Genomic DNA, 18,908 nt, shown 5'->3' on the forward strand with positions numbered 1-18,908 from the left:
ATACACATTGGCATTTAAATCAATTTTACAGGAATCCCTAGGGTTACACTTCGCGAATGTATCTTGTGAGAAAATGATGCACTTTTTGAAACCATGGCTCTCTCGTTCGTTTTCCAGGATCAATTGCACAAATTGCCGTAGTTTTCCATGATCAGCTGGTTTAAATTCCTGTGTTGGCTGGACTCTGTATGGGTGTAAGTGCAAATCTTTTGTTAAGAATCTGTGCATTGTTGCTGGACACACTTGCATTTGTTGAACACGTCGGCGACATGATTTTCCCGGAATCACAGCAACAGAATCACGCACAACATTTGCTTTACTCCCACTTCCATGGAGTCCAGAACTTTCTATGTCTATTGCTGAACCGGTTTGTTCGTATTTCTTGATCAACCTACTAACAGTGGATCAATTTTGTACATTTTTGTCTCCAAGAATCGTACGGAGTTTCCGCGAAACTTTCACCATTCTTGTAGTGAGTTCTAACAATCAACACTCGGTGTTTTGTACTGTATCGTTCCATGACGATACTCCACAAACTCTGACCTGGAAAACAAAACAAAGTATCAAAACATAACATCGATGATCACTGATAACAATATATGTAAAAATAATGTTGCCAACAAAAATATATAAATATAACGGGCTTTTCAAATCCGGCGTTCTTTTTGAGACACCCTTTATTGTCCATAGAAGATACTTTACTTTTTTTATATATTGATTCTTTTCATAATATTGACCCAATATAGCTAGCTTGCATTACATTGAACAAACCATTTCAAATACTTTTTTGTTTATCAAAAAGTAATATTCCCAGGAGACTGTAATTTGTTTTGAAAAGTGTATGAGTATTATTCTTTGGGATGATTTTGAAATGCATTTATTAAAGTCAAGACCTATTGTTTTAGTATCCTGATCATCCGGGCGCCATTTGGGGAAAAGCCCGTGAACAGTCAACTTCCACAGGGAAACGAAGGAGCATTTTTGGATTTCCAGAAGAGGAACCCCCCGCAAAACGTAACTTCAGTGGTAGTGGACCAATTCAAGTTCCTGAACAAACTTACAGAAACACTGAGAATTGCCGTGAATGGGTTCGAGAATGCCCTAGTTTTCATGGTGGCTTTCCAGGGAATCTTGATGTCCCCATAGCCTTGAGAAGAATCAACAATGACGGATTCAGGGCTAACCAATTTTTCGGTAAGATAAGAATCACAGGTTGTTATTATTTTCGCTAAATACCTTGTGATAGTTATGTCATATTTCATTTCCTCCATTCATCTAACCGTTTAAATCTTATACACAGCCATAAATTAAGATGTTATCAATTAACCTATTATTTATTTACTGTTCGTTTAATGTACACTCATGTCCAAAATTATTGTTGCATGTCTATAAATACGTTGTTGTAGGAATATAATTTGATAACGAATTCGCCCGATATTTCTTATAATGTTAGTATGTGTGTAATCGGCAAAGACATGTTAGTATGTGACAATTTTCATGTCAAAAGAGCAGCAAATAAGAACAATAAAACGAAAAAAAAACTTTCCGGTCCATTTTATTTTACTCATTCTAATTTTCGTATTTATAATTCTTTTCTTATGAAATTTACCAGAAATATACATTTCCCGATTATACACATAGCATCAGTATTAAAAGTACCCTGCAAAATCATTATCAAATTATATTCTTACAAGAAGACAGTTATAGATATGCGACAATCATTTTGAACATGAGTGTACCTAAAAGGTTGTTCTGCTCTAACTTTGGTTATTTACTTGCAGCTTCAATTCCTCTTTTAAGCCAAGAGTCAAGTTGAGGTAAAACTTCTCTTTAAAACACCATCCTACTAATACTAAGATTTGCATTAGAGACTAACATATTCGAAACGAATCCAACTCCACATCAAACACACAAAATCCTTCACTTCATCCACTCGTCCACAAAGTAGAACTCATGTACCATTCGTTATCGCATATATTAGTAGGTAACTGCGTATGAGGCACGGTTGCAAACTGGTAGAGAACTTACATCTGCTAGTTGGAGTCGTTAGCTCGATCCTGTCAAGTAAGTCAGTGTTGGCGAACATTGTGTCTGTGGTTTATGTCTGCGTGTTCCTGTTTCCTCCCGTATTCTCTTTCTAAAACTCCTTCCATCATCAGTAACTTGACTTAATTATCTGTCCTCTTTAGCCTAGGGGACATGATGGTTGGACGTTAAACTTAAAGGGCGGTATTCAGAGAGAATTCGTTAATCGAGCGTTAGTCACAGACTAGTTAGTAGCATACTAAATCTTCACTAAGGAAGGTGCATTTTTTGGTATTCAGAGACTACTTTGAGTACAACTAAAAAGATGATTTGGGTATGGTTAACTTATATATCGCCAATGCATCGGGTGAAAAAAATAAATGTGTACGGAAAAGTAGATCAGCGCATGCGTAGTATGTAAATTGAAGACACATGAAATACGAAATACGAAGTGTTGTGTCGCACGCTAAACCGTGGGTAAAAGATTAGCCTTTGCTCTAGATTAATTAGTCACATGTGATTAACTTCGTCAAATACTACGTCCTAATCAGAGACTCAGAATACCATTTTGATGACCATCCATTAGCCAACCCTGTAATATGGTGTTAATCAGACGTCAAAACGACTCTGCATAAGGCCAAAAGACATTTTTAATTAATTATCTGTCTCCTTTATGTTAGAGATTATCAGTGTGAGACGTAAAACTTGAAAATTCCATTACTCTCTCATGTAACTAAGAGTAGTGTATACATAATATATCTATATTAATTTTTATCTCAATACAAGCAGAAGAACTGAAATAATTATATAAAAATCTGTAATATAAAGTTCAAAATATTATAGAAATTTTAGGTCTGATTGAGCTGGTAGAGGAGGTATAAATTTTGTACCTTCTAGGATTGTATTCAGCAGGCTCAAATATTTCAGAATTATAATAAATGTATACAGTAGGTCAATGGAAATATCAATACACTATGGAAAAAAATAATTAACATATGGTTGATTAGTTGGATTAAAGTTTTTTTTTTCCTTTCAGCAACGAAGGTATATAAGATTTCAATGTACAGTTTTACGTGAAATCCAAACAATATGAGCTCCCTCTGGGAATGGAACTTAGTCCCCTATGCAAAGGGCACTACGCTAACCATATAGCCATGAAGAAACTGTGTCATGTGTGGTTCCTGAAGTTAAACATAGTAAAATTAACGTTATAGAAACGATGCCATACAATATACGGAAATAAAGTTAGAATAAACATTAATTTCTTAAATTCCACTATTTTAATTGCTCTAATATCAATTAGCTGCAGAAAAATTGTTCATAAGCGTAGCTTGTAATAAGAAAACTGTTTGTTGTTGTATTAATATTGAAACTGAAAACATTAATAATTATATTTATAATATAAATTTATGAAGTTTTTATGACCGTAGTTTAAAATATTAGTCTGTTTTTGTCGAAGAATGTGTTTAGAACTCATTTTAGAACATCTACTTATAAGCAATGATTTAAATGTGAGATGTTACATGACATCATAGATTTAAATGTAGAAACTGTTAACTAAAGCAGTTGTTAGCGAATTTTACCATTTGACTCGATCGGCATTTGTTTATCGTTCTGTTTGTCTATCTGTCTCTTCCAAGCGATTTTAATTAAGCTCGTTAAGTAGTGTGTTCCAACCTTTTCACATAACTCTATATTCTTTTTCTTCTTCTTCACCTCAACCATGGGTTGGTGGGCAACACGGAAATTTTGAAACCTCTCTCTCCCTTGGGAGAGCTGTTTTATATTTTGATACGGCCTCTTCTTCGTAACTGCATTTATATAGTCTATCCTTGGTCTTCCTCTTCCAGGTTTTTCTTCTGTCTTTCCTCTATCAGCACGGTGATCTAATTAGAGTGCTGAATAAGATGGCCAACCATAATGTTTCTTCTTTTTCCTATTATTTTCAGGGTCTGTCGTCCTTCGTTAGCTTCCTTTAGTACGTCTTCATTCCTTTCCCTTTCGGTCCGTGATATTCCCAGCATTCTGCACAAACACCACATTTCAAATGCTTCTAGCTCGGATATTTCAGCTTTTCTCAATGTCCACGTCTCTGATCCTTAAAACGCCACGCTAGGTACCAGGGTCTTAATAAATCCAACGTCTTTATGAACGTCCAATAACACATTTCTTGATGTTAGTAGTCTCTCGTTCCTATTGAATGCTTGTTTAGCTTTCGCCATTCTAGAACTTACGTCTTTTTCACTTCTTTCGTCCGAGAAATTGTAATTGAAATAAAAGAACAAGGTGTCAAATGGTGGTAAAACTAAATTTATTTTGGAAGTTTCAACATATACATAGAAAACAATTTTGAAGGATAATCTACGTAAAAAGTATTAGCTTTTGATAAGTTCATTCGATTTCGAGAAAACCACCCTGTACAATTTTTAATGTAATTCAATGATCCCTAAAATTTCAGTTTGAAATCTGACGATTAAGAAAGTGTTAATCTATTTCCTTTCCCAATTTAAGAAAGTGTTCCACCATTTTTTTAAATGTTTGGTTCGATGCAGTGAGCCATTTTTCTTACAGGTTTCCGAATCGCTTTTTCTGAAAAGACCAGAGATCCTTGAACGGCAAAAAATATGTATATACGCTTTCCGCCTTCCACATCTCGATTTTTAATAAAAATGGTCCACTATAAGTTTGTTAAAAATATTCTATTTTGGTAGTAATATAAACATTTTCTTTGATGTTCTCGCAGTCCTTGTTAAAGAGTATAGCTTCATGTAGAGTGAATTTATGGGTAACTACATCTAGTTCTAAAAAAATGCAACTATTTTATAAAACAATGATTTATTGTCTTCAAAGAAATTCAGTCTAGAATTTCAATATTTGTTTCAAATTTGTTTTAGTAGGAGCTGGCAACAGTGGCAATACAAACGAAAGAAAAGAAGATAACGCATTACCTAAAGAGAATAAGAACGAACATGCTCCAGCCCTTGCAGTAAACGTGAGTTTTATTTTTTCTTCTTATACTTTTAAAACGCTGTTCTCGTACACTAAAAAGGAATTGAACACTTTATTATTAACTTTAGAACTTGGTTTTAGATGTTATTTTAGTCCAGAAATAATGTGAAATCGGTGACAGGATAGAGTTGGAATTTTCGCTTTCGGATACGTAGCTTTGTTGAACTAGCTTGTCTATAAATTTTCTGAGTACGTTCTTTGTTTTCTTTATTATTTTTGTATAAGAATTCGTAATTGGTATATTTATTGTCTTTGTGTAACTACTGTGTTATTGTTATTCGTGATACTTTCAAGCATTATGCCTATCACAATAATATATTCATATTGTTGGATATAAAAAAAATACCCTTAAAATACTAGGTAACGGCAGAAAATGCTACTAACGTGATACACTATACAATGAGTGAGGTAATTACAAATGTACTATCGTTTGCTGGGTGTTATGAAATTTTGGCCAATGATTAATGTATTATTCTACTGTAGTTTGACTTTATTATATATTTTGCAAAATGTTTCCCTACAAAGTAATCGAATAATCTATATTAATGTTGTTGTTGTGTGCTATGTATAAGTACTTTCAATAGTGAACGTAATAAAGAAGTACACTCTTGTCCAAAATGATTGTCGCATATCTTATCTGTCTTCTTGTAAGAATATAATTTGATATTGATTCTGCAGGATACTTTTAATACTGATACTATGTGTATAATCGGGAAATGTATATTTGTGGTAAATATGATAGGAAAAAATATAAATACGAAAATTAGAATGAGTAAAATAAAATGTTGCTAAATGGACAAAAAAGGTTTAATTTCGTTTTATAGCTCTTATTTACTGCTCTTTTGACACGAAGTTTGTCGCATACATGTCGTTGCCGATTATACACATACCAACATTATAAGAAATATCGGGCGAATTCGTTATCAAATTATATTCCTAAAAGAACATTTATAGACATGCGACAATAATTTTGGACATAAGTGTACATGTGAAATACATCTTTCTATTTGATGTTTATATTAGCCTAAAATGCAGATGTTGCTGTCTGAATATATGATGTCACGTCATATATACATGACTACATCTGCAATGCTGCCTTTGTGTTCAAACATTTCTTCTACACAGATACACTTACTTTAACAATTCTTTTTTTCTATCATGATTTAAACCCAATTTTGGTTATTTAATTTTAAAAGTAGAATTTCGAACTTACAATCTTTCCTAAATATGAATGGAAAATCATCCACTCATTATTTCTAATTTCTTTGGAATAAATTGCTTATTTTACTGAGTGGAAACAGTAGTGTCATTATAATAATATAGAAAGGAATTGGACATCTACTAGCCTAGTTTTTGTCTAAAAGGTATGTTTTTTTTAATAAAATGAAAACACCTATTTGCTATGAAAGCATCACTTTTAGTCAACAGACCGAGTTTTTGTAATATTGAAAAAAAAACATGTTTGTTTTTCATGAAGTTATATTCTCGAAGGCTGTACTTTGTTGTGAAAAGTGTATTACTATTATCCTTATGGATGCTTTCTGAAATATAATTATTTAAGTCGAGGTTTAATTTTTCAGGATCCTTATAATCCGGGCTACGCTTGGAGAAGAGCCCCTGAACAGCCAATTCCCACAGGTGAACGTAGGAGCATTTTTGGCATTCCAGAAGGGGAAGTCCCTGTGAGGCAAAGATTCATGGGTATTAGACCACCTCAACCACCTCAACAACATTACAGAGGCAATGAGAATTACCATGAATGGGTTCGAAAACGCTCCAATGTTCATGGCGGCTTTCCAGGGGATCTTGATGTCCCCATCAACTTGAGAGAGGATATAAGCATCCGTAGAATCAACAATGACGGATTCATGACCAACCAATATTCCGGTAAGATAAGAATTGCAGGTTGTTATTTTCCGCTAAATGCTTTGTCATAGTTATGCCATGGTCGTTTCTTCCAATCATCTAATCATTTATATCTTATACATAGTCATAAATTAAGAAATTATCAATTAAATTATTATTTATTTCCTGTTCATTTAATATACCTAAAACCTTGTTCTACTGTAATTTTGGTTTGTTACTTACAGTTTCAATTCACCCTTTAGCATCCAGGGAATTTGAGAGAAATCTGATCTTGACAGTACCATCCTTACTAATCCTAAAATTTCCATCTTAGGCAAGCATACACGAGAAGAACCGAACTCCACATCAAATACACAAAATCATTTACATCATCTACTCATCTATAAAATAGCCCTCTTGCGTCAAGCATTTTAGATTATATCACCAAGTACCTGCATATGATGCTCGGTAGCAAAGTGTTAGAGTACTCACGTATATTTTTTGAGACTTTACAATTATCGTGCTACTTTGATTTAAAATCATTTAACAACTGGATAGAGAAATTTTGTTCCTTTCCCCGTGTGAAAGATATGATATTCGATTAGTTACGTAATAATTATTTCACTTTCACAAAATATGGTGTGTATTCTTGTTGAGACTCTCACACAATCCTCTATGCTTGAAGTTGAACTCGGCCTAAATCAACATATCTTTTACCCTTCCTGTAACAAACACACACACACTATGATTTAAAACGGTATGCTGGACAATAGTTTTCATAAAAATAAAAAAGAAACATCTATTTGGGTGAAATGTGGTTATATATTCTTCTAAGAAATCCCTATCGTGTGTATTGATAGAGTTGAAATGATCAAAATGAGGGAGTGCATCTTCCCTTGATTATAAATGAATATTTTCGTCATAATTTAGTAAAGTACTGCTGTGTTTTTCTAACAAATATGTTCTGTTTGAGAAACTCTAATGGATCGGTTTTAAAATTAGCAAGAGGGAACAGGAGGGTTCCTCGCTTCAACAACGCGCAGCACCACTAGTTAATGTCTTCCCTTGTGTTTGAATGAGTTGTACTTTCCCTAGCCTAAATGGTAAGCCAGGCCTAACCTCTAACCTCTCCTTCATTAGTAACTATAAGCATTATTAGGAATGAATGAAACTTATCTAATGTATTGTGTGCTAGATGATTTTAGTTTTTCCATCGTCTATTCAAGAATAATTAATATGTGTAAATATTTATCACGAACTGCGTTTAATTGTTTATTATTAATCCATGTTAATGCATAGAGAGAGTGAACATATGGGCACGTGTATTTAGTTTTAAAAATTAATTCAACTATTTTATATAACAATTATTTATTGTCTTGAAAGAAATTCAGTCTAAAATTTCAATATTTGTGTCACATTTATTTTCGTAGGAGCTGGCAACAGTGGCAATACAAACGAAAGAAAAGAAGATAACGCATTACCTAAAGAGAATAAGAACGAACATGCTCCAGCCCTTGCAGTAAACGTGAGTTTTATTTTTTTTTCTTATACTTTTAAAACGCTGTTCTCGTACACTAAAAAGGAATTGAACACTTTATTATTAACTTTAGAACTTGGTTTTAGATGTTATTTTAGTCCAGAAATAATGTGAAATCGGTGACAGGATAGAGTTGGAATTTTCGCTTTCGGATACGTAGCTTTGTTGAACTAGCTTGTCTATAAATTTTCTGAGTACGTTCTTTGTTTTCTTTATTATTTTTGTATAAGAATTCGTAATTGGTATATTTATTGTCTTTGTGTAACTACTGTGTTATTGTTATTCGTGATACTTTCAAGCATTATGCCTATCACAATAATATATTCATATTGTTGGATATAAAAAAAATACCCTTAAAATACTAGGTAACGGCAGAAAATGCTACTAACGTGATACACTATACAATGAGTGAGGTAATTACAAATGTACTATCGTTTGCTGGGTGTTATGAAATTTTGGCCAATGATTAATGTATTATTCTACTGTAGTTTGACTTTATTATATATTTTGCAAAATGTTTCCCTACAAAGTAATCGAATAATCTATATTAATGTTGTTGTTGTGTGCTATGTATAAGTACTTTTAATAGTGAACGTAATAAAGAAGTACACTCTTGTAAAAATGATTGTCGCATATCTATAACTGTCTTCTTGTAAGAATATAATTTGATATTGATTCTGCAGGATACTTTTAATACTGATACTATGTGTATAATCGAGAAATGTATATTTGTGGTAAATATGATAGGAAAAAAATATAAATACGAAAATTAGAATGAGTAAAATAAAATGTTGCTAAATGGACAAAAAAGGTTTAATTTCGTTTTATAGCTCTTATTTACTGCTCTTTTGACATGAAATTTGTCACATACATGTCGTTGCCGATTGTACACATACCAACATTGTAAGAAATATCGGGCGAATTCGTTATCAAATTATACTCTTACAACAACATATTTATAGATATGCGACAATAATTTTTGGACATGAGTGTACATGTGAAATACATCTTTCTATTTGATGTTTATATTAGCCTAAAATGCAGATGTTGCTGACTGAATATATGATGTCACGTCATATATACATGACTACACCTGCAATGCTGCCTTTGTGTCCAAACATTTCTTCTACGCAGATACACTTATTTTAACAATTCTTTTTTTCTATCATGATTTAAACCCAATTTTGGTTATTTAGTTTTAAAAGTAGAATTTCGAACTTACAATCTTTCCTAAATATGAATGGAAAATCATCCACTCATTATTTCTAATTTCTTTGGAATAAATTGCTTATTTTACTGAGTGGAAACAGTAGTGTCATTATAATAATATAGAAAGGAATTGGACATCTACTAGTCTAGTTTTTGTCTAAAAGGTATGCTTTTTTTAACAAAATGAAAACACCTATTTGCTATGAAACATCACTTTTAGTCAACAGACCAAGTGTTTGTAATATTGAAAAAAAAAACATGTTTGTTTTTCATGAAGTTATATTCTCGAAGGCTGTACTTTGTTGTGAAAAGTGTATTACTATTATCCTTATGGATGCTTTCTGAAATATAATTATTTAAGTCGAGGTTTAATTTTTCAGTATCCTTATAATCCGGGCTACGCTTGGAGAAGAGCCCCTGAACAGCCAATTCCCACAGGTGAACGTAGGAGCATTTTTGGCTTTCCAGAAGGGGAAGTCCCTGTGAGGCAAAGATTCATGGGTGTTATACCTCCTCAACCACCTCAACAACATTACAGAGGCAATGAGAATTACCATGAATGGGTTCGAAAACGCTCCAATGTTCATGGCGGCTTTCCAGGGGATCTTGATGTTCCCATCAACTTGAGAGAGGATATAAGCGTCCGTAGAATCAACAATGACGGATTCATGACCAACCAATATTCCGGTAAGATAAGAATTGCAGGTTGTTATTTTCCGCTAAATGCTTTGTCATAGTTATGCCATGGTCGTTTCTTCCAATCATCTAATCATTTATATCTTATACATAGTCATAAATTAAGATATTATCAATTAAATTATTATTTATTTCCTGTTCATTTAATATACCTAAAACCTTGTTCTACTATAATTTTGGTTTGTTACTTGCAGTTTCAATTCACCCTTTAGCATCCAGGGAATTTGAGAGAAATCTGATCTTGACAGTACCATCCTTACTAATCCTAAAATTTCCATCTTAGGCAAGCATACACGAGAAGAACCGAACTCCACATCAAATACACAAAATCATTTACATCATCTACTCATCTATAAAATAGCCCTCTTGCGTCAAGCATTTTAGATTATATCACCAAGTACCTGCATATGATGCTCGGTAGCAAAGTGTTAGAGTACTCACGTATATTTTTTGAGACTTTACAATTATCGTGCTACTTTGATTTAAAATCATTTAACAACTGGATAGAGAAATTTTGTTCCTTTCCCCGTGTGAAAGATATGATATTCGATTAGTTACGTAATAATTATTTCACTTTCACAAAATATGGTGTGTATTCTTGTTGAGACTCTCACACAATCCTCTATGCTTGAAGTTGAACTCGGTCTAAATCAATATATCTTTTACTCTTCCTGTAACAAACACACACACACTATGATTTAAAACGGTATGCTGCACAATCGTTTTCATAAAAATAAAAAAGAAGCATCTATTTGGGTGAAATATGGTTATATATTCTTCTAAGAAATCCTTATCGTGTGTATTGATAGAGTTGAAATGATCAATAATGAGAGAGTGCATCTTCCCTTGATTATAAATGAATATTTTCGTCATAATTTAGTAAAGTACTGCTGTGTTTTTCTAACAAATATGTTCTGTTTGAGAAACTCTAATGGATCGGTTTTAAAATTAGCAAGAGGGAACAGGAGGTTCCCTCACTTCAACAACGCGCAGCACTAATAGTTAATATGTTGCCTTGTGTTTGAATGAGTTGTACTTTCCCTAGCCTAAGTGGTAAGCCAGGCCTAACCTCTAACCTCTCCTTCATTAGTAACTATAAGCATTATTAGGAATGAATGAAACTTATCTAATGTATTGTGTGCTAGATGATTTTAGTTTTTCCATCGTCTATTCAAGAATAATTAATATGTGTAAATATTTATCACGAACTGCGTTTAATTGTTTATTATTAATCCATGTTAATGCATAAAGAGAGTGAACATAAGGGCACCTGTATTTAGTTTTAAAAATTAATTCACCTATTTTATATAACAATTATTTATTGTCTTGAAAGAAATTCAGTCTAAAATTTCAATATTTGTGTCACATTTATTTTCGTAGGAGCTGGCAACAGTGGCAATACAAACGAAAGAAAAGAAGATAACGCATTACCTAAAGAGAATAAGAACGAACATGCTCCAGCCCTTGCAGTAAACGTGAGTTTTATTTTTTCTTCTTATACTTTTAAAACGCTGTTCTCGTACACTAAAAAGGAATTGAACACTTTATTATTAACTTTAGAACTTGGTTTTAGATGTTATTTTAGTCCAGAAATAATGTGAAATCGGTGACAGGATAGAGTTGGAATTTTCGCTTTCGGATACGTAGCTTTGTTGAACTAGCTTGTCTATAAATTTTCTGAGTACGTTCTTTGTTTTCTTTATTATTTTTGTATAAGAATTCGTAATTGGTATATTTATTGTTTTTGTGTAACTACTGTGTTATTGTTATTCGTGATACTTTCCAGCATTATGCCTATCACAATAATATATTCATATTGTTGGATATAAAAAAAAGTTAACCTTAAAATATTAGGTAATGGCAGAAAATGCTACTAACGTGATACACTATACAATGAGTGAGGTAATTACAAATGTACTATCGTTTGCTGGGTGTTATGAAATTTTGGCCAATGATTAATGTATTATTCTACTGTAGTTTGACTTTATTATATATTTTGCAAAATGTTTCCCTACAAAGTAATCGAATAATCTATATTAATGTTGTTGTTGTGTGCTATGTATAAGTACTTTCAATAGTGAACGTAATAAAGACGTACACTCTTGTCCAAAATGATTGTCGCATATCTTATCTGTCTTCTTGTAAGAATATAATTTGATATTGATTCTGCAGGATACTTTTAATACTGATACTATGTGAATAATCGGGAAATGTATATTTGTGGTAAATATGATAGGAAAAAAATATAAATACGAAAATTAGAATGAGTAAAATAAAATGTTGCTAAATGGACAAAAAAAGGTTTAATTTCGTTTTATAGCTCTTATTTACTGCTCTTTTGACATGAAATTTGTCACATACATGTCGTTGCCGATTGTACACATACCAACATTATAAGAAATATCGGGCGAATTCGTTATCAAATTATATTCTTACAACAACATATTTATAGATGTGCGACAATAATTTTTGGACATGAGTGTACATGTGAAATACATCTTTCTTTTTGATGTTTATATTAGCCTAAAATGCAGATGTTGCTGACTGAATATATGATGTCACGTCATATATACATGACTACACCTGCAATGCTGCCTTTGTGTTCAAACATTTCTTCTACGCAGATACACTTACTTTAACAATTCTTTTTTTCAATCATGATTTAAACCCAATTTTGGTTATTTAATTTTAAAAATAGAATTTCGAACTTACAATCTTTCCTAAATATGAATGGAAAATCATCCACTCACTATTTCTAATTTCTTTGGAATAAATTGCTTATTTTACTGAGTGGAAACAGTAGTGTCATTATAATAATATAGAAAGGAATTGGACATCTACTAGCCTAGATTTTGTCTAAAAGGTATGCTTTTTTTTAATAAAATGAAAACACCTATTTGCTATGAAAGCATCACTTTTAGTCAACAGACCAAGTTTTTGTAATATTGAAAAAAAAAGTTTGTTTTTCATGAAGTTATATTCTCGAAAGCTGTACTTTGTTGTGAAAAGTGTATTACTATTATCCTTATGGATGCTTTCTGAAATATAATTATTTAAGTCGAGGTTTAATTTTTCAGTATCCTTATAATCCGGGCTACGCTTGGAGAAGAGCCCCTGAACAGCCAATTCCCACAAGTGAACGTAGGAGCATTTTTGGCATTCCAGAAGGGGAAGTCCCTGTGAGGCAAAGATTCATGGGTGTTAGACCACCTCAACCACCTCAACAACATTACAGAGGCAATGGGAATTACCATGAATCGGTTCGAGGACGCTCCAATGTTCATGGCGGCTTTCCAGGGGATCTTGATGTCCCCATCAACTTGAGAAAGGATATAAGCATCCGTAGAATCAACAATGACGGATTCATGACCAACCAATATTCCGGTAAGATAAGAATTGCAGGTTGTTATTTTCTACTAAATGCTTTGTCACAGTTATGCTATGGTCGTTTCTTCCAATCATCTAATCATTTATATCTTATGCATAGTCATAAATTAAGAAATTATCAATTAAATTATTATTTATTTCCTGTTCGTTTAATATACTTAAAACGTTGTTTTACTGTAATTTTGGTTAGTTACTTGCAGTTTCAATTCACCAAGGGAATTTGAGATAAACCTTATCTTTACAGTACCATGTATCGTTCCCATCCACCGTCAAAGTCAGGAAAACTGCCAAGTGTCCAACACACATGGATTAGCAAAAGGTCGCAAGATATGTTGATCAATTAGCAACACCCCCAACCAACTACAGAGGGATCTACACAAGCTGATGTCTCTCTTGGTATCCAAAGCAGGAGTAGGCAATAATAGATAATTCAGCATTCAGCAACAAATCAGAATAATACCACAGATATCAATGTAACTTAAATCTATAAATAACAACAGACACAATTCAACTTAACAAATATTTATTAACAATTTATTTACAGGGTGATATCTGATCGTTCAGATATCCAAAAACAACAATAAATTTATCGTCGAAATACTATGTCGTAGATTCTAACTTTCAGCTCCAAATTAATTGCGTTCAATATTAGAGTAAGTCGATAATAAGTCAATTAGTCAATTCTCAAAAGTTATAAATAATATTCAAATCGTAAGGTATTTATTATATTCAATATTCTATTAAGGAGAGAGGTTAAGATTCATAATGCCTCAATATTATCAATATCATGCTATTCATAACGTACCTCGAAATAGTCTAAACTCTGGGGGGAATGAATAAGCAATTTCAATAATTATACTTCTAATATATAATTAAAGTTTCAGCAAGGGTGTCATTAGCAAAAACTCAACGTCGAACATGATAACGTCGTATCTCACCCCGTAATCTTTCCAATTTAACCTCAATCTAATCAATGAATTAATCCAAATCTAATTATACTATAAAAGCAATATTTCAAGAAACGAATTATATTTAATCAATAACAATACTCTCACAAATATGAAAATAATGATATCGGCTCGCAGCCAAAAAATGTTAAATGCTGAATTAACAATATCTTGGTAACTATAAACGTATGGGTGACGAATCGAACTATAACGACCAATAATGGATGCGAATTGACAACCAACCAACATAAAACACACACAACAGACAAGCCAAAGAAATAATAAATAGTTCAACACTCACCTCACACTTCCTTTGGGTTTATAATTACCTCCTTATACATTGGACCTGGGACTGCATGTCGTCTTGCAAGTGTAAGGGAGGAATCGAGAATAATTTGGTCGTTGCTGTATAATCTGGACAGGAAATATTAAGTTTTGACTATCCTTAGTCGATTTGATTGAAAGTACAGCTTTCAGTCAGCTTACAAGTTGCTGCACTTTGCAACACTCCCTTGTAAGAAATTACAATTGAGTGGCAAATGTTTAATATTCTAAAGAATACTTTAATTGGGCCCAATGAGGATATTTCCAATATAAATACTCCTCTTTCTGATCAATTCACTAAGTTTCTGCCTCGAGACTTTCCACATTCGCATTCCACCGTTTGCAAAAACGTCAAATTCATGAAAAAGGTGAAAGTACTTTCTCGAGATGGTGGGAATATACCTTATTAATACAAACTGAAGGTTAAATTGCAATGCGCACTTACGTCTCCCACATCCCCATTTCACCATTCAAAAATGAATCCACTGCATCTCACTGAAAAATAGCATTAAGTGAGCTGCATTCAACAAATAACTCTTCGGAATGCTTAAGCAGACAAAAGTGGTATCTTTCTGCCAATTCATGTGCAAGTTACCCACCTTCTCATTTCACTAAAATTAGAGAACTGAAAAATAACATTCAGCGAGGGATTTCCTCGAACAAGGTAACTCGGCGGTTTGACCAGACTTAGTTAAATATATATATATTTGTATTCGTCCGGAACACGGCAGAAAGGCGAGGAACAAAAAATAATGAAATTAACTGAAAGAGCGGAAAAGAAAGAAACTCCACTCGAATGGAAAACACAATTGGGCACAAGCAGCACTGAAACTAAATTCACAAAGTAACCCTCTTCTTTTACTTCTTTCGCTGCACTTCTTTTTATGAAAATTTCGTAAAACCAAATCACAGCAACAACTCACTATTCTCATTCCTGTTACTTTACACACAACGATGAAATCCAACAAGAACTTTAGTTAGAATCAAATGATGAATCAAGTGTCGTATTAACAGTAGTCCGCTTCTACCATATCGAACGCTAACAGAATAGACGTTCTCCTTCCCTCGATCAATCAAACCCAAGACACCTTCATGCCTCATACACCAAAACCAAGACATGTGCACGTCTCCGACACTACATAGTTAGTTCGTCGTCACTACGGACGGACGAACCCACCATAGTTCCTGGCGCCACAATCGCGTCACGAGATACACACGTAACGACCACGGCCTTGAGGCAGTATGATAAAATACCTCCCCTCTCTCTCCTTAACTACAACTCAAGCTGATAAACAGCTCGCAATTTACAAACTCTTTCATCCTTTCTCCTCTCTTACTTTTTTTTTAAAGAATCAAAACGAAAATATACATAAATTTTTACATTCTCTTTCATGAGGATAGCAAGATTGACATTGACAAGATGTTTTTTAATCCTTTTTCTTCTTATTTTGTCCTCCCTCCATAGCTCATCGTAACGAGATCGTTACAACCATCTCTACTAATTCTAAAATTTCCATCTTAAGCAAGCTTATTCGAAAAGAACCGAACTCCACACCAAATACACAAAATCATTCACCCTATCCACTCATCTACAAAATGGTCACCTTGCGACAAACATTTTAGATCATATCACCAGGTAACTGCATATGAGGCTCGGTGGCGAAAAGTTAGAGTACTCACGTATATTTTTTGAGGCTTTACAATTATCTGTGCTACATTGATTTAAAATCATTTAACAAATGGATAGAGAAATTTTCTTCCTTTCCCCGTGTGAAAGATATGATAGTCGATTACTTACGTAATAATTATTTCACTTTCACAAAATATGATGTGTATTCTTGTTGAGACTCTCACACAATCCTCTATGCTTGAAGTTGAACTCGGCCTAAATCAACACATCTTTTACCCTTCCTGTAACAAACACACACACACTATGATTTAAAACGGTATGCTGCACAATAGTTTTCATAAAAATAAAAAAGAAGCATCTATTTGGGTGAAATATGGTTATATATTCTTCTAAGAAATCCCTATCATGTGTATTGATATAGTTCAAATGATCAATAATGAGGGAGTGAATCTTCCCTTGATTATAAATGAATATTTTCGGCATAATTTAGTAAAGTACTGCTTTGGTTTTCTAACAAATATGTTTTGTTTGAGAAACTCTAATGGATCGGTTTTAAAATTAGCAAGAGGGAACAGGAGGTTCCCTCACTTCAACAACGCGCAGCACTAATAGTTAATATGTTGCCTTGTGTTTGAATGGGTTGTACTTTCCCTAGCCTAAGTGATAAGCCAGGCCTAACCTCTAACCTCTCCTCCATTAGTAACTATAAGCATTATTAGGAATGAATGAAACTTATCTAATGTAATGGGTGCTAGGTGAAATTAGTTTTCCCATCGTCTGTTGAAAAATAATTAATATGTGTAAATATTTAGCACGAACCGCGTTTAATTGTTTATCATTCATCCATGTTAATACATAGAGAGTGTGAACATATGGGCACCTGTATTTAGTTTTAAAACTTAATGCCACTATTTTACATAAAAGTAATTTATTTTCTTCAAACAAATTCAGTCTATTTCAATATTTCTGTCACTTTGTCCTTGTAGGAGCTGGCAACAGTGGTAATTCAAATGAAAGAATGGGAGGTAACACATTACCCAAAGAGTCTGGTAATGAAGCTGCTCCGGGGCTTGCAGTGAACGTGAGTTTTATTTTTTCTCTTATAGTTTCGATACGCTGATCTGATACACTATAAAGACGAATTGGAAATTTTATGATTAAATTTAGAGCTTAGTTTTATTAGTTATTTCATTCTAGACATGATGGAAAATTAATGATAGATAAGATTGGAATTTCCTCTTATGGTTACGTAGCTTTGTTGAACTAGCTTATCTATGAGGCTTCTTGAAACATGCTTTGTTTTCTTTAGTTGTTATTTTGTATAAGAATTCGCAATTAATGTATTTCTTGACTTTATGTAACTATTATGTTGTTATTCCTGAAACTTCCAAGTATTATGCCTATCACAATAATATGTCCCTATTCTTGGATATACAAGACATTATTCTTAAAATATAGTAGGTAATCGAGGAAAATTCTACTAATGTAATACACTAGGAAATGAATCAGGTAATTACAAATGTATTATCGTTTGCTGGATGTTTGAAATGAGGGTCAATGATTGAGGTACTATGATATTGCAGTTTGTCTTTATGATATATGTTGAGGACTGTTTCTGTACAAAAATAATTGATATTGATACTTGTGTGGTGTACTGTGTATAAATACATTTAATGGTGAATATAATAAAGGAATATAAGTGAAATACATGTTTCTATTGGGTGTATATATTATCCTATAAATTTAGATATTGCTGACTGAATATCGGATATCAACTCATATAGAGGGTGTTCATTTATTATGTAGCAAAAATCCACTGGTGAAATCCTCACACTTAAACAATAAAAAAAGCCTATATGAACATAAGGCGAAGAACGCGTTGTTTCAAAGTTACGAGATGCCGAAATCGAGAAAATTGTAACGTTGAGGCTGCCGAGCTCGAAAACTATGGGAGATATCAACAGCGGTTAAAGAAATATTAGAGGAACTAGTGCGCTTTCTATATAAATAACCATGTTTCAGAGTTGGGTTTACCGGCGCATATGATTTTAGAGAGAGGGGATGAAGAGCTGAATCTACACCTCAGCTTCCTCTATAAAATCTGTTGCGCCGATACGTCCTAACTCTGAAACTTGGTTATTTAGATAAACAGCGTACTATTTCCTCTAATATTTCTTTAACCACTGTTGATATCCCTCACAGTTTTCGAGCTCGGCAGCCTCAAAGTTACAATTTTCTCGATTTCGGCATCTCGTAACTTTGAAACAAATCATTTTTCTCCTCATGTTCATATGGATTT

The 18,908-nt window shown here is 33.1% G+C and overlaps 1 protein-coding gene across 1 annotated transcript in view; it reads left to right on the forward strand.

The window, feature by feature from the left end:
* Positions 1-18,908, forward strand: part of LOC145674236 (uncharacterized) — a 63,997-nt gene that overhangs the window by 28,803 nt on the left and 16,286 nt on the right. The window contains exons 7-14 of the mRNA XM_081744074.1: positions 906-1,194; positions 4,923-5,017; positions 6,615-6,921; positions 8,310-8,404; positions 10,006-10,312; positions 11,702-11,796; positions 13,399-13,705; positions 17,596-17,690. Of these exons, the coding sequence (XP_081600200.1) occupies positions 906-1,194; positions 4,923-5,017; positions 6,615-6,921; positions 8,310-8,404; positions 10,006-10,312; positions 11,702-11,796; positions 13,399-13,705; positions 17,596-17,690 (1,590 nt within the window). The remainder of the gene's footprint in view (positions 1-905; positions 1,195-4,922; positions 5,018-6,614; positions 6,922-8,309; positions 8,405-10,005; positions 10,313-11,701; positions 11,797-13,398; positions 13,706-17,595; positions 17,691-18,908) is intronic.

Source organism: Thermobia domestica, chromosome 17, assembly GCF_964235325.1.
Source record: "Thermobia domestica chromosome 17, izTheDome1.hap1.1, whole genome shotgun sequence".
Taxonomy (NCBI): Eukaryota; Metazoa; Arthropoda; class Insecta; order Zygentoma; family Lepismatidae; genus Thermobia; species Thermobia domestica.